This window comes from Neomonachus schauinslandi, chromosome 1 (genome assembly GCF_002201575.2).
Source record: "Neomonachus schauinslandi chromosome 1, ASM220157v2, whole genome shotgun sequence".
Classification (NCBI taxonomy): domain Eukaryota; kingdom Metazoa; phylum Chordata; class Mammalia; order Carnivora; family Phocidae; genus Neomonachus; species Neomonachus schauinslandi.
In genome coordinates, this window is record NC_058403.1 from 168,923,087 (window position 1) to 168,937,960 (window position 14,874).

Below are 14,874 nucleotides of genomic sequence, written 5' to 3' on the forward strand. Positions count from 1 at the left end.
CAATCAGGCCCTTTTCCTTGATTTGTGTTTCTACGCAAATGAGAAATTAGATGCACGAGTCAGACAGAAATGAAAATATCAGCTTCATTACTGATAAAATTGATTGGAAAGCAAGGCTTAGGTATGTAGCCACAAGGGTTTCCTTGGATCATTATGATGAGGTTTGGTGCTAGTGCTAGAAAACTGAAAATAACAGTGGCATAAATGAGGGAGAGACTCTCACCTAAAAGTCCAGAGGTATTAGATCAGGACTGATAGAGTTCCAGAGTATCTGGCACCCAGACTCCTGTCAAGTTTGTTCATTAGCTATGTATGGCCTCCTTTTCTAGGGTCATTTTGGGGTCTGGGATGGATGCCCCAGCTCCAGCTATATGCATACACTCTAGCCAACAGGAAGAAAGAGTGGGATAAGGAAAAATGTCTCCATTTAAAGACACCATTTTTTGCTTCTGTCTCATTAGCTAGAACACAGTCACTTAGCCACATCTAACTAGGAAAAGTACTCAGCTAAAAAATGAGAATTCTACTATAGAAGGGGAGAAGGGGTATTGCTAGACAATTTATAGTCTCTGCCGTATTCCTGAGTTAAACTTCTGCAGCCAGACAGAGGCAGAGTCAGACAACCACCAGCCTCCCCTATAGTGAAATGCAAGTGCTTAGCACAGAGCAGAGACTTACCTGGAGGCTAAAGTGCTTGAAAGAGAGGATCTGGGAAGGGGCTGAGCCAAACACATTCAGTTCCTTCTCACTCTCACCCACTGAGAGAGGCCTAATGTGTTCCTCCCATGCTTTTTGCTCCTAACTCATGTTTGGCTTTTCTAAGGGGCAGAACAGTGAACTGTCATAAGGCAGGAAAGCAGCACATGATTTGGCACCACAATAACAAGGTTTTCTTATTTTCCCGGGATCTAGCCTTTCTTGGTCTTCACTGTCCATTAGATTAAGAAATCTTCCTGAATAGTCATAAGAGAGTTCTTCTTCGGGCAAAATGTCTTTGGCTGCAAAAAGTGCCAACTTTGGTACCATTGAGTCAATTCGGACAGGAATCATCAACAGGTTTGGCTCACAAGAATGGTTGAGAAATCTTCCAATACTTCCTATATAGGCAGGATCAACAAATGTTTCTATGACCTTCCCGTTGTAAACATGTTCTCTGACGGCTATAATGTAATTTGGATCGTGTATTGTTTGTAACTGAATTCTTCTCTGTACTTCAGAATATCCCAAAACTTCACCAGCATATTCACAGACAAACCGTCCTTTTGGTATCAATTCCAAGGTACGAAGTCCCCAGCCTTTTTTGTCCGTCTTGAACACCTGGAGTTGGAACTGCAGACCCTGCTGGACCACCCTGTTCCTGCAGTGGTCACTGCACTGACATAGGACGTTGCATTCAAATACTGGCTTGGCACACTTTCCTTCCGATCCTATATCTCTAAGGCGTGAATTATCATCATAGTTCTCCCCATGACGGAGACAAGAGCAAGTACCAGGGAGGCAGGGGGTTTTGAGGCAAATGCATCCAGGAAAGGTTATTTGTGTGGGATCAATGTCTGTTCCAGGTCCAGCTACATGGTCAGGAGTATACTGCAAAAAATAGAAATGCTCTCAGTCAGCATGGTATGTTATGTATTTCATATATATTTCAAGCAGCTTTTGGATGAGACGCTTCTTAATTCCAACATATATAAAAATAGACTAAAACAAAATTGACAAAACACAATATACTAAAATATCATTTGAAAACATACCTCTTCAATTTAAAAAATAAGATTAATTTTTGGATTAAAATTCTGTGGTTTTATTCTAGGTATGCGGTAACAAAAGGACAAAAAAATGTTTTTCCCTTATCAGAAATTGAAAGATTTGTAACTAATTTTGTTTTCCTCTTAGCTATGGTTATCAGAAAAATCAGTGCTGAATTTAGTTTTTGAATGCATTTAAGTATTTTATCTTTGGCTCTTGATCTTTTCACATTTATCTGACAATATAAATGCATGTATTTTATTGTGAGTCACTGCAGATGCTTTTTGGGGAGAAGAAAGTCATAAATGATAAATAAATTAATAAAAAATGGCCTTTGGAATAGAGTCTTCCACTGATTTTTAAGGAATTCTTAATTTGAAGATTACCTAAATTCCTAAATATTCTTTGATGTTTAAAAAAGACACTACTGCTTCAGAGTTTTATTTGAGTCTTCATAATGTTAAAAATAGGCATTGGCCAAGAAACTGCAGACAGAATTCCAAAAATCATATTTGTTATATAGATATTAATAAATGTAGATGTATTATATATGTAAAGAAATCCTGTTTTTATTAAATGATAAAGAGATAATACCGAAAAGTTTCTCACGTTACAGAAAAAGAATAAAGTCCCAAGTCTAAAATCTCTATGCGAAACCTGATCTCTGGTTGTTTCCTCACTAGCATAATTAAGCATATTTTCCAAACCTTGAAGATTAAAGTATCTCTCTTGAGCCCAGCATATTTCTTTATGTATAGAATAATTCTTGCTTACATGGAACCTAACTCATTTATTTATACCTGCTGTTAGTGTTCTTGGACCCAGTTTCAACGCAGTGGTCGTCGTGGTGTGGAGTTTCCCCACACCTCTAACAAGCAATGCTTCGAGCACCAGGTGGGTATCCTACAACTCAGCTCAGTTCTGATGCTATCCAGTAGCATCACACCCCACAGTTTAATGGGTCAGTCCTAAGACTGCCCCCCCCCCCCCACTTCGGACACCAGGCACAAGCTCAGGTTGTCATCTGTACTACTGACTGATGGGCTACATATCGGAGGTTCCCATGACCTCCTCCTTGGACTTTAGACACCGGTCACAAGTCCAGGTTGTTACCTGAACTTGTGGCCGACAGGCTGTAAGTCAGAGGTTCTCAAAATCCCCTCCTTGGGTTCAATTAACTTGGGAGAATTGCTCAGGGAACTCAGAGAAAAATTTTACATACTAGAAAAGGATACAACTGAGGAACAGCCAGATGGAAGAGATGCATAGAGCAAAGTATGGGGAAAGAGAGAAGAGCTTCCATGCCCTCTCTGGGCATGTCACACTCCCAGCAGCTCCACGTTCACCAACCCAGAAGCTCTTTGAACTCTGTTTTCTTGGGTTTTTATGGAGGCTTCATCACTTAGCCAGGATTGATTAAATCACTGGCTATTATTTGCAAATGTTTCAACCTCTAGGCCCCTCTCCCAATTGGAGGTCGGGGATGAGGGTACCGAAAGTTCCAACACTAATCAGATGGTTGGCTCGGCTGGCAACCAGCTCTCAGCTTTTGGTGTGTTTCCAAAACTCGCCTCATTAACATAACAAAAGATACCTTTTTGCTGCTCTTATCATTTAGTAACTAACAAGGGTTTTAGGAGCTCTGTGCCAGAAATCGGGACAAAGACCAGATATAGATTTCTTTTTATAGATCACAACATCACCTGCTTTGTTCCAAAAAGGATTTAATGAGACATACAAAGAGTTCAGATAAATGAACAATACATAAGAAATGTACAGCGAAGGGAAAAATAAGAGCTAGTTGAGTGAGCTTAGACACACACAGTGTGTAGCAGAAGTAAACTGGACTTTTGGTTCTGCCTGAGCATAGCCACTTTCAAGAGGGAAATACGATCAGATGCAGGGATACTAGCACTATCCATAAGGAATAATCTCACCATTGAGAACGAGCATTGACTTTTTCCACTATGGAGACTGGAGAGAAATTTCACCAATGTGTCTGTCTAAACCATTCTTCTCCAGAAAGCAGTTTCATGGGCTGTTTTTCATTCTGACTCTCAATAAAGGCTATTGGCATGGGGCCACAGCAGTCAGTAAGAGCCGTACTGCAAGGGACCAGGTACACAGGCTTTAATTCAGGGATAGATTTTAGAGTATCTAGAGGAATGTCTGAACCACGTTATTTTTCACTCAATCATCCATTAATACTGCGTCTCTGGGCCAAGTTTTGGGGAAAGTATTAAACAACGTGTAGTTACACTCCCTGTGGAGGCCTCGGTGGAGCTATGCAGTTAGGCTCAAAATCCTATATTTTAAAAAAACGTTAAGCTGGGGAAAGGATTGACATCCTCTTGTGAAAGATGAGGAGGATGATGAGTGGGAGTACCTGCGGGGGAAGGCCAACACTCTGCTTAAGAAGTGATTTGGGGGTGGAGAGCGGAAATAGCTTCGTGTTTGTGTCGTTTCTTTCAAAATGAGCTTTAGCTTAGTGGAGATGTCCTAAAGGGATAAAGAATGGCTTAGAAAAAGATGCCCTATCAGTCAAATTCAATGACTGCGGTCTGAGACAGAATCTACTTCCAGCTTTTAAGAGTCAAGGTTGAAATGTAAATGGTTACTGAGACATTTTAAAAAGTACTTGTAAAATGAAAATTTTACTATCTCTTTGTTAAACTTTTCATGAAGAATTATTTTAAATTGATTTCTTCTTAAAAGCGCACATATTTTTGATGTACTATATAAATCACTAAACTATAAAGTGATTTTTTTTTTTTTTGACACAGATAACTCCTTTTGAAATCAAGTCTGGCTTACTGTAGTCTTCTAACCAGAAGAGCATATTATTCTTTGTTGAACTTATTTGGATATGGATAGGTTTGGAAAAATACTGTTATTTGCTTATTTTTATTTATACATTTAAAAAAAGACACTGGAAAATCTAGTGATACCGTTTTTAAAAATTCTGGAATTTAAACTTGATGCACAATCTAAGATCTTCTAGAGACATAGATTATAAAGGGTATCTAATTCCAAATGAGTTGCAGACACCTTCCAAAGGATAACAGAGACCTCTGTATAAACTTCCTGTTTAAAGAGAATATTTGTTTTCCCTTGATGGATGTAATCCTTAACCCTGATACCGATACTTATCACAAATCATTTTATCTCCATATTTTCCATTTTCTCCTCCATAAACAGTCAGTAAAATACCACTCCAGAAAGATATTTCACCTGATTTAGAAAAATGGCTATACTAGAGAATTATCTTTTGAAAACTGTGGTCTAAATTAACATATGATTATGTAATTATTCATCTTTTTAGGTATCTAACTACATATTGGAAAATTATTTTCAGAAATAATCTGATGTCACTGACCTGATATTCTATTCAAATATTTATATGCCATGCAAATTGTTAACTTTTGAGAATCTGAAAGCTAATGTTAAGTACGTTACAAATTGGGAGTCAACTGACTTGAGCTTAAATGCTCCCAATTTGTAACTCTTTCCAAAGTTTGTCCTCTACTTCCTGGAACAAAGCCCAGGGCCAAACTGATCCAAAGGGTGTTACCCTGAGGGTTTTGTGCTTACTCTAAACCCAGGAGAGATCAAAGCTTGGGGAATGAGACCAGAGAGGACATATTTTTTACCCATCCAGCATCTGTTCCTTTTCTTCTGATAAAAGCACCCTGACTCCTCCTGGGGGAACCCTTCCCAGTCCAGTCTCATTGGTTTGGATGGGGATCCAGGTTGGGCGGGGACCTGGACCCAGCTAATCAGGTCATCAACTGCTCCTTTCAACCGTGTTTGGTTCATGGATCAGCACAGTACTTAAGCCAGATCAATGAAAAAGAATTCTGAGACTTCTGCTGAAATGATCAGGAAGAAACAATCTCACTCTACCTGTTTACCTGGCATTCTCCAGTTCTACTGCACACATAAGATCTACTGAGGGTGTAGCCAACCAGATGAAAGGGGAGCAGGGGTGCGAATGGCGGAGGTGGTAGAAAGAAATATTTGATGACACCATTAGAGTTCTTGGATCCAGACATGCCTATAGTTACCACTCTTGGACTTTGCTGTTATGAGGCAATTCCTTCCCTTTTTGGCTTGAGTTAGTTTGTATTGTATTTCTATTTCTTGCAAACAAATGACTCTTGATTGATATGCCCACAGTGGAAGGCTGACAATGGTTCCAGGAAATGGCTGGAAAATTGAATCAAAGATATAAATGGCTAATGAGAATTCAGGTCTCCAACTGGGAGATGAGGCTAAGATAAAGTGTGCAGGAGGCCAGATAGGCCTATGACAAGCCTGAACACTGGACAACCAATAGACAACTTCTTCTTCTTCTTCTTTAATTTTTATTATTTTATTCTTAAAAAGATTTTATTTATTTATTTGACAGAGAGAGATAGTGAGAGCACAAGCAGGGGGAACGGCAGGCAGAGGGAGAGGCAGGCTTCCCGCTGAGCAAGGAGCCCGATGCAGGGCTCGATTCTGGGACCGCGGGATCATGACTTGAGCTGAAGGCAGACGCTTAACCAACTGAGCCACCAAGGCGCCCCTATGGAGAACTTCTTAATGTAGAACATGGAATGTCCTAAAGGAGACACACACAGAGCTAGGCTCTTATTAGCATTGTGACTTAGGGCAAGTTACCTTCTAAGTTTTGGGTTTGCACCTATAAAACAGGAATAATACCTGTATCTGCCCCCCAGCCCCAGGTATTATTATTATTATTATTTTTTAAAGATTTTATTTATTTATTTGACAGAGAGAGCGAGAGAGCACAAGCAGGGGGAGCAGTAGAAGGAGGGAGAAGCAGGCTTCCCGCAGAGCAAGGGGCCCGATGCGGGGCTCGATCCCAGGACTCTGGGATCATGACCTGAGCCAAAGACAGATGCTTAACCATCTGAGCCACCCAGGCGCCCCAGCCCCAGGTATTATTAAACTTAAATTACACTGTACTCTGTGCCAGGCACTTTATATTTTTAAAATAGTAGCTTCCTTAAAGGCTTCTAGATATTATTTCTAGATTTTATATTTAAAACATCATATATTTCTGGCACATCACTTAATCTCTCTAAATATTTCCTTTCTATCTGTCTCACAGTGGCTGTGAAGGAAAAAAAAAGAGAATCCATGTAAAAAGCTTACTCTAGTGGCTGGCACATAGGTGTTCAATATTAATTATGTAGGCTACCTGGGAGGGTGGTGAAAACAGCAGATTCTGAAGTTAAACTTTCTAGGCTCAAACACAGTTAAACCAAAATTTTGTCTAGGAGATGATGTCATTATATTTCTATTTTCTATTACTTATCTGTCTTGAGGGGGGGAAACTAAGAACTGATCCAGCACAGACTTCTTTCATTCATCTACAATACTGCCTTACTGCTTGTTAGATGCATGTGCTGGGATTTAGAAAGAACCAGTCAGAAGAATACAGAGAAGACACGGAGAATGGGATTTTTATCATTTCTTTGTATCGTAATAACATAAACTACTTTTTCCTGGTATGTATCAAAATGCAAACACTGATCATGCAAGAGTTGGGAATAAATGCAAAATGACCAGTGTAAAACGATGTAACAGAAACCAGATCCTTGAAGAACTGGGCGGAGATTTCAAGTTTCTTGACAGAAAACTTAAAACATTTTTTTTTTTATAAACCATGGTCACTCAAGAAGCCGAAATGGAAACCAGGAGACAGCATGTTGAAAAGCAAATATACCTCCTTGGCTATTCTCATACACAATTTCTCTCTTTTCTGAACTAGACCTGCACTTATTAATAGCATAAACTTTGGGATCTAAATGGCATAGGCTATAGGGCTCTCTGGTTGTACTACATGTGTAAGTCTTGTCTTTCTAACAAATACATGTCTCAAGGAAATGGTCATGTGGTTTGGGATATGACATGGTAATGGGAGTTGAGTTACTTTTCATAGTACTGGGCACAAAGCAGCAGACTTAGGGAATATTTTTTGACTGCTTGATTGTAGCTCTTGATAACTTCTTACCGAAAGTCTGACTTTTTTAAGTCACATTCTGTATCAAAGCCCCAGAAACTTAAGTATGACACCGCATAATATTTTGGGCTTAAAACCTAGGCCTTGATTCTGAATTTAAAGGAAGTGCTGTGAAAATCTTCATTCCTTTTTTGGTTGTTTTGAAACACCAGCTACATGAATCTTTGTACTTGGCCTCTACCCCATGAGTTTGTTTTTGCTCCAAGCTATTAAGAGCCTGTGAGCCAGATAATTCTTGTCAAGGCCAAGTTGAAATCTTAAAAAATATGTTTAAGGCTGGTTTCAGAAACCTGAAAAAAGCCTAGATTCAACTCTCCATTCAAGAAAATCAATTAGTTTATTTTCTACTTGGCTTTCAACACAGATGGCATTATGATAGGTTTGTTTCCAGTGTGAACATGTGAATGTTCTTTTTGCCTTTTCACACAGTACTCAAAAGCAAACTAGACACAGAGTTATTTTTACCTTGAGTTTTTTATGCCTTAATTCTTATGTGTGTACATGCCTGTGAAGGCAGGGCTTGGGGTAAGCAAGCTGTTTTGATCTTTTATAAGACAGGTTTTGTGCTCCACGAATATAGGAAAGCAAACTAGTTAAAGACACTTTTAGGCTTGTCATAAATATGTTTCAAGCATGTTTTATCTTCTTGGTAAGACTATAAGTTCCTTGACGAAGGAGCTTATCTTCTTTCTGTAACTCTAACTCCACCCAGAGCTACGCATATAGCCAGGCAGCTAGAATACTGAGGGAATGAGTCTTAGTCTCGAGATTTTCATTTATGCCTATCAATTGTAGATATAAGGATCAATCATAAGGCTTCCTCTCTCCCCTCTCCAGCCCCCCCCATAGAAACTAAGTGCTTTCTATATGGTCTTGTAAGCTCAAAGGCAAGGTTGTCACCATTATATCTTCTATGTCTAGCTTAATGCCTAGCAGATTATACACACTCAATTACTTGCTGAATAAAGAAAACATTTTTCAGTGTTTTTGACCATTTAGCAATGATTGGTCTTGAATAAGCTTTTAGGGATTAGTGTTTAATATGGTGCGAGCCAACTGTATTATTATTTAGATTTTATTTATTTGAGAGAGAGAGCAGAACGAGAGACAGAGCACGAGCAGGGGGTAAGGGGCAGAGGTAGAGGGAGAAGCAGATCCCTGCTGAGCAGGGAGCCATGGGATCATGACTTGAGCTGAAGGCAGACACTTAACCGACTGAGTCACCCAGGCACCCCTAGTCAACTGTATTATTAACCATAAAACTGGGGCACATAGGGCTCCCTGCTCAGTGGGAAGCCTGCTTCTCCCTCTCCCACTCCCCCTGCTTGTGTTCCCTCTCTCTGTGTCTCTCTCTGTCAAATAAATGAATAAAATCTAAAACAAACAAACAAAAACCACAAAACCATAAAACTGCCCTCAGGTAGTTTGAGGAAAAAGAACCTTTCCTGACATTAATATCCTGCTTTACTCTTTGAAAACTGCTAGTGAATTTACTGTTTTATTTGATCTTCACAACAACCCTAAGAAGGAGAGACACACAGGGCTTAGTATTGATGGTGTATGTGACCAAGGTTATAAATTTATTATTTTCATTTTGCAGATGAAGAAGCTCAGACTCCAAGAAATAGCCAAGATGGCTCAGCCCTGAACCTCACTCTCCTACCTCCAAGTCCAAGTGCACCTTCCACTCCAACATCATTGTTTTTTTGGTCCTATTCCATAGACAATGAGCAGGCCAAGGTCAGAGGGGTGGGGAATGTAGAGCGTAAGGGGTTTTGATGTGGTAAGAGCAGTGGAACATTTATTCGGTTCTTTCAGCCAACCAGGAAGTGTGTTTTACTTGTAATTCTCAAAGCAATCCGGGAGAGAGGCACTATTATTTTAATCGTAGACGGGAGGATTGATTCTAACGCTTAACTGAAGCTAGTTTATATTTGCCCAAGCCCTCATATCATGAGGGAGACTCAGCAAAGTCTCATTGTAGGGACTGAGTTTTTAACCCTAACACTAGGCTGAGATCCACTGATAGGGCCCATGCCTTATCTTACAGAGGAGACACCTGCGACCAGAGAGGTAAATGACTTGCCCCCAATCCCTCAGTGAGTACTGGGGAGAGAGCCAGGAAAAGAAAGACAGGTTCTCAGGGCTCTTTCCAAGGGACCTCACGAAACACCTGGTTCGTCCTTCAGGGAACTGCCGGTCTGTGGAGAGAAAAGATACTCCTGCTATTGCTAAGGTCATTACGGAGGGTTAATAGAACAAGACTAAAACCTGTGCATTTAAAGAGCTATCCCTGCGCGAAACAGCTCTGCGACAGGGTAAGAAAAAAGTCGAGAATACGGAGACAACTTGGGATAGGAGAGTCATCCACAGAATCACTGCCAGGTCGGGGAACGGCGCACTGGGTCCTCGCCTCCATCCATCTCCCCTACCTGGCCGGGCGCCAGCTCCACCCCAGTGGCTGCGCGCGCGCAGTGCGCGTGCCGGGCAAGGCTCGCCCCAGAGAGAAGGACGCCCGCCCCCCAAGCCCCGCCGCGCGCCGCGCTCTCGGCGGCCCAGCCCCGCCCCCTACCTGGAAGGGCTCTGGCTCCGCCCCCGGGGGCCACGCGCTCACGGGCACGTTCTCCAAGCCGCGCGCGATATCCAGCTGCTCAGTAAGGGCCTTAGGCCCCTCCTCAGTCCCTGCCATCCCGCATGGCCACCTCTCTACAGCTTTCGCGGACGTTTCGCGCCATCTCGATGCGCATGGCGCCTAGACGCTTTTGAGCCTCGCAGAGGAAGCTGGGAATCGTGGGACGCGCGGCCCCGCCGCCTCCTGGGAGTCGTAGTTTTTCTCTCTCCTTTCACAAGTGGCCTGTGAGGGCGTCTCCTCCCTCGACCCTCAGCTTTCCTTGACTTTTTGGATTGGCTCGCTCTCTTTTAAGCCAGATGCACAACAAATATACAAAGATTTGGAAGGTACGGACATAGTTTTGGAAATACAAAATGAAGTGCTTTAATTTTTCCCGTGAGCCTCAGGAAGGGTTTGCGAGGTGAGGTCATTTGTCCAGGTTTCTGAGGGCCCGGAAGATTGCTGCAGTGAGGGCAAGGGCGCGCTCTAAGTTGAAGGGGGAAATGCACACCACGGTTTCTAAAGTTCTGGAACTCGCGTAGCAGTTGGGTGGCGTGTGATAGGGTTTGTTCTCCGTCGGCGGAATAGCGGTATAGGGCGCCCGAAGGCCTGTGTGGGGACGCCCACTCCTGGATTGAGTTAATCTGTTGCCTATCAGCTTCCCCTTTCCTAGAAAGAAAAAACCCGGCCCCGACAAAGGATTCTGATAACCTCGAAATTGCTGGGTCCAGTGGAATATTTCCAAAGCTCTCTGCCCGATTGTCCTGCCACATCTACTTGAAACCCTGTGTCCTTGCAGCTTCTGCGGCACCGGTCCTGGATGCGCTGCCTTCTGGCAGACTGTCCTTCTCCCTCCTGACTGAAATGTTGGTGGGTGTCACTCAGGTTTCTGCCCCAGGCCCTTTTCTCGCCTTGTCTGGGCTTCCTCAGTAATAGCATCTCGCGACGTGGCTTCAGATACTGTTAAAAAGTATTAGGTCTTCTGTTTCCAGCTCAGATGATACGGATAACCGCTTAGCTCCGGTTGTGGATAGCCAACTGATGATTGGACATCTCTACTTTCTGTCTTACAGACACCAAGAACTCACAATGACCTGAGTGGACTAATCCTTCCTTTTCTCCTTTAAAATAAACTGGGCAAATAACTTGTCCACGATCGCCGAGTTATTAAAGCAACAAACCAAAGCATTTCGCTATATTTCTTCCTCACCTTAGACCTCCATAGCTACGAGCTTCCTGGCCAAATCTTGTTGATTCTACTTTTGTAATGTTTCGCATTTTCATTTCTTTTTATTTAGTCTCAGGCTCTGGTTTCTTCCTTGGATTCTTGAAGTTATTTTTTTCAAGTCTAACATTCTCCCAAATCACCTTTATATTGCTTCTGTAGTCTTTGAGGTTGCACATCCCATTGTTACATTGTTTAAAATCCTGTGTTTATATGCACAGTGCTATGTTTACCGATTGGGGGAATGTACCCACGAAGAAGACATGATGCCCCGGGAGAGTTCCATTCCAGCAAACAAATAATTACATACACCCAGAAATTAATAAGAACTATGAGTATTATGAATAAATAACTATAGGTCAATGAAAAGAACGCTTCTGTATTTGAGATTATCATGCTGTTTTTATTATTACTATTTTTTTACTCTTTCTTGGTAGTATTTTCTGCCCTTTGGAATATTTTGAAGGATCCATTTTATTTTTTTCCTGAAGTTGTCAGTGAAGGTGCTTCCTGAATAAGATATTCAGTTCATGTCAGCCCTTCAGTTTAATTTGTTTTTATCCTGCTAGCAAAGGATCCAAAAGTATTTTATATAGTGTGAGATTAAAATAATGAGAGGATGTTTGCAGGCTGATATATATATCCAATCTTCATAGTGCCAAGCAGTCAGCCTTTCATCTTTTCCAGGTCTAAAAACTTATCTTATTTTCTCTAGACACTTGCTCTTCACTACTAGAAACCTGGATCTTCAAAATTTGTCCTGAAAACTTTTTTAGCTAGATGGTGAAAAAAAAAAAAAAAGTATTCCTGGACATTAATGAGTTGCCCACACACTGACTGCTATAAATAAGATTTGGACCTGAATATCACATTGCTTATTCAAATTTCTTGTGTCTTTTTCATTGGCAGAAGAAAAATGAATCTGATCAGTAATAAAAAATAATGCAATATAGTAAAACTCTACTATTATGTGGGTTAATTTATCTTTGGCTAAATTATGGGGTATGACTATATGGCCTTCCCATTTTTAAACACAAATGGACTGTAATTGAGATGGTTTTGTCATTTCTTTTTTGCCAGTGCTTGAAGTTCTGCATGATTTTGTATTGAGAAGCCATTCTTTCATCAGTCTTACTAGCGTTATCTGAGCTTAATCTGGGGTATACTTTATAGCCAGTGATGAAAGGCCTAAAGTAAGCAGAAGTTATGTATTTGTTGGTGTTAATGACAGCATGAATAGAATAGTTTGGTAATCTTAACACCAGTTATAACTATCACTACTATATATTAAGTAGCACCTGGATCTCATATCAAATAAGATTGTGTAAATGAAATCATTTTGAAGAGAACAAAGCATAGCAGTTGATACTTCTGGGGGTTTCTGCCCAATACATTGACTCTTTCTCTTGCCAACCCCCCCCCAGTCCATCCCATGGGGTGGGCTTGCTGATAATCATGTTTATATTACACAACCCCTAAGCCTTGACTCATGCTTTTGACTTCCTGATGCATATTTGATTCAAGCTAGGCCACTAAGATTCTCTTTATGAGTAGTTGAGACCAAAACCCAGCTAAAACTATATATATAATTTGGGAGCAAGAGGGTAGTTTTATTCAGTATATTGATGGAGAGGCAGAGTAAATTCAGTCTTCCAAGAGGAAAACAAGGCAGGTAAGTGAGGAGAGAGGACTTCTTAGTTCCTGACATCTGGCCGTTTCTGGTTCTGATTCCTTGTTAATTCACACAACATATTTGTATTCCTCTAACAAATTCTTCCTTTAGGTTTAGGTTAAGTCAGTGTGGTGTCTGTTACTGTAGTCAAAGAATTTAGACGAGTGAAAATGATGGTATTATTACTATGGGCTGGTAATCAACTACTAATCAACTACTCTGTAAGCAGATAGTTATGAATTTTTGTTTATTTTATAAGTTGGTAAGTTATGTTTTTTATTTTTAACACTTTGCTTTTCTGATGTGTTTTACACTAAAGAATGCCTCCCCAAGATAATATGAATAGAAATTTACATCAAAAAATAGTAAAAAACCATAAAATTTATATCTGGTAGAAAGGATAATAATGAGTTATAGTGTACATAATATATGCCCAATATTGTAAAAAGATAGTAGAATAGAAAGGAAATTGTTCAGAAAATGCGTCTTTTTATTTTTTTTTTAAAGATTTTATTTATTTATTTGAGACAGAGAGAATGAGAGAGACAGAGAGCACATGAGAGGGGGGAGGGTCAGAGGGAGAAGCAGGCTTCCCGCCGAGCAGGGAGCCCGATGCGGGACTCGATCCTGGGACTCCAGGATCATGACCTGAGCCGAAGGCAGTCGCTTAACCAACTGAGCCACCCAGGCGCCCCAAATGCGTCTTTTTAGTAGTTGAAATTGTATGTCAAAATGGATGGCATGTGGATCATTCTGCAGCAAGAAAAAAATATGGCTATTGATTAAAATAACTTGAGAGTGGTAGTTTACAAAATTATGGTCCTGTGTTATTTGTGCTTTTTAAAAGATAGTAGCTTATGTTTTTATGTTTAGACTGCTAGTAAATATATAGTTTAGCAGAATAAAAAACTTGCATCATGTTCTATATTTTTATCATTGCATTGCAGTTTAATGAAATCCATAATTTACCTCATTGACATGACAACAAAAAGCATCAAGATATAATTACAATCAGAATATTGTTCATCTAAGTGCTTTAGTTGTAAATATCCAGGATTGATGATTATAGAATAATATATTACTCATAATGGTATGCAGTGAAATGGGGATTGTTTGATAATAGATAAAGAGGTGAAAGAAGAGAATTATGTATCTATTTAACCTGAAAGTTGCCAGCAGGGAATTAATTTCACTTGTCAAAGACATGTGATCAAATTTATTACCAGGTGTGTTCAAATACTATTACCAAGTCTATGGGAACAGACTTGCTGTGTTTGCAACTTGTTTGCAACAGCCTTTCAAGGAGTTAGGTTCATACATTTTCATTTTGACTTGGGAAGGTTAACTTTACTTGTTGCTTAGAAGGATGCACTCATAAGCAAAACATCATGATTTTTAAAAAGTACTAGATCGGGGCGCCTGGGTGGCTCAGTTGTTAACTGCCTGCCTTCTGCTCAGGTCATAATCCCAGGGTCCTGGGGTCGTAGTTTTGAAAGCAAAGATGTGTATCTTTTGAAGTTTAGTGCCATGAATGTCTTGTTGCAGAGAAATCTACCTAGAAATTTAAGCCCACATCTGCAAGAGTCTAC

General features: G+C 40.5%; 1 protein-coding gene across 1 annotated transcript; it reads right to left on the minus strand.

The window, feature by feature from the left end:
* Positions 1 to 663: 663 nt before the first annotated feature.
* Positions 664 to 10,512, minus strand: LOC110584894 (histone-lysine N-methyltransferase SETMAR). The gene is given in 3 exon segments (XM_021695079.2): positions 664 to 1,587; positions 10,350 to 10,476; positions 10,478 to 10,512. Coding segments are annotated over 3 exon segments (951 nt in total). The 3' UTR covers positions 664 to 798.
* Positions 10,513 to 14,874: the final 4,362 nt, after the last annotated feature.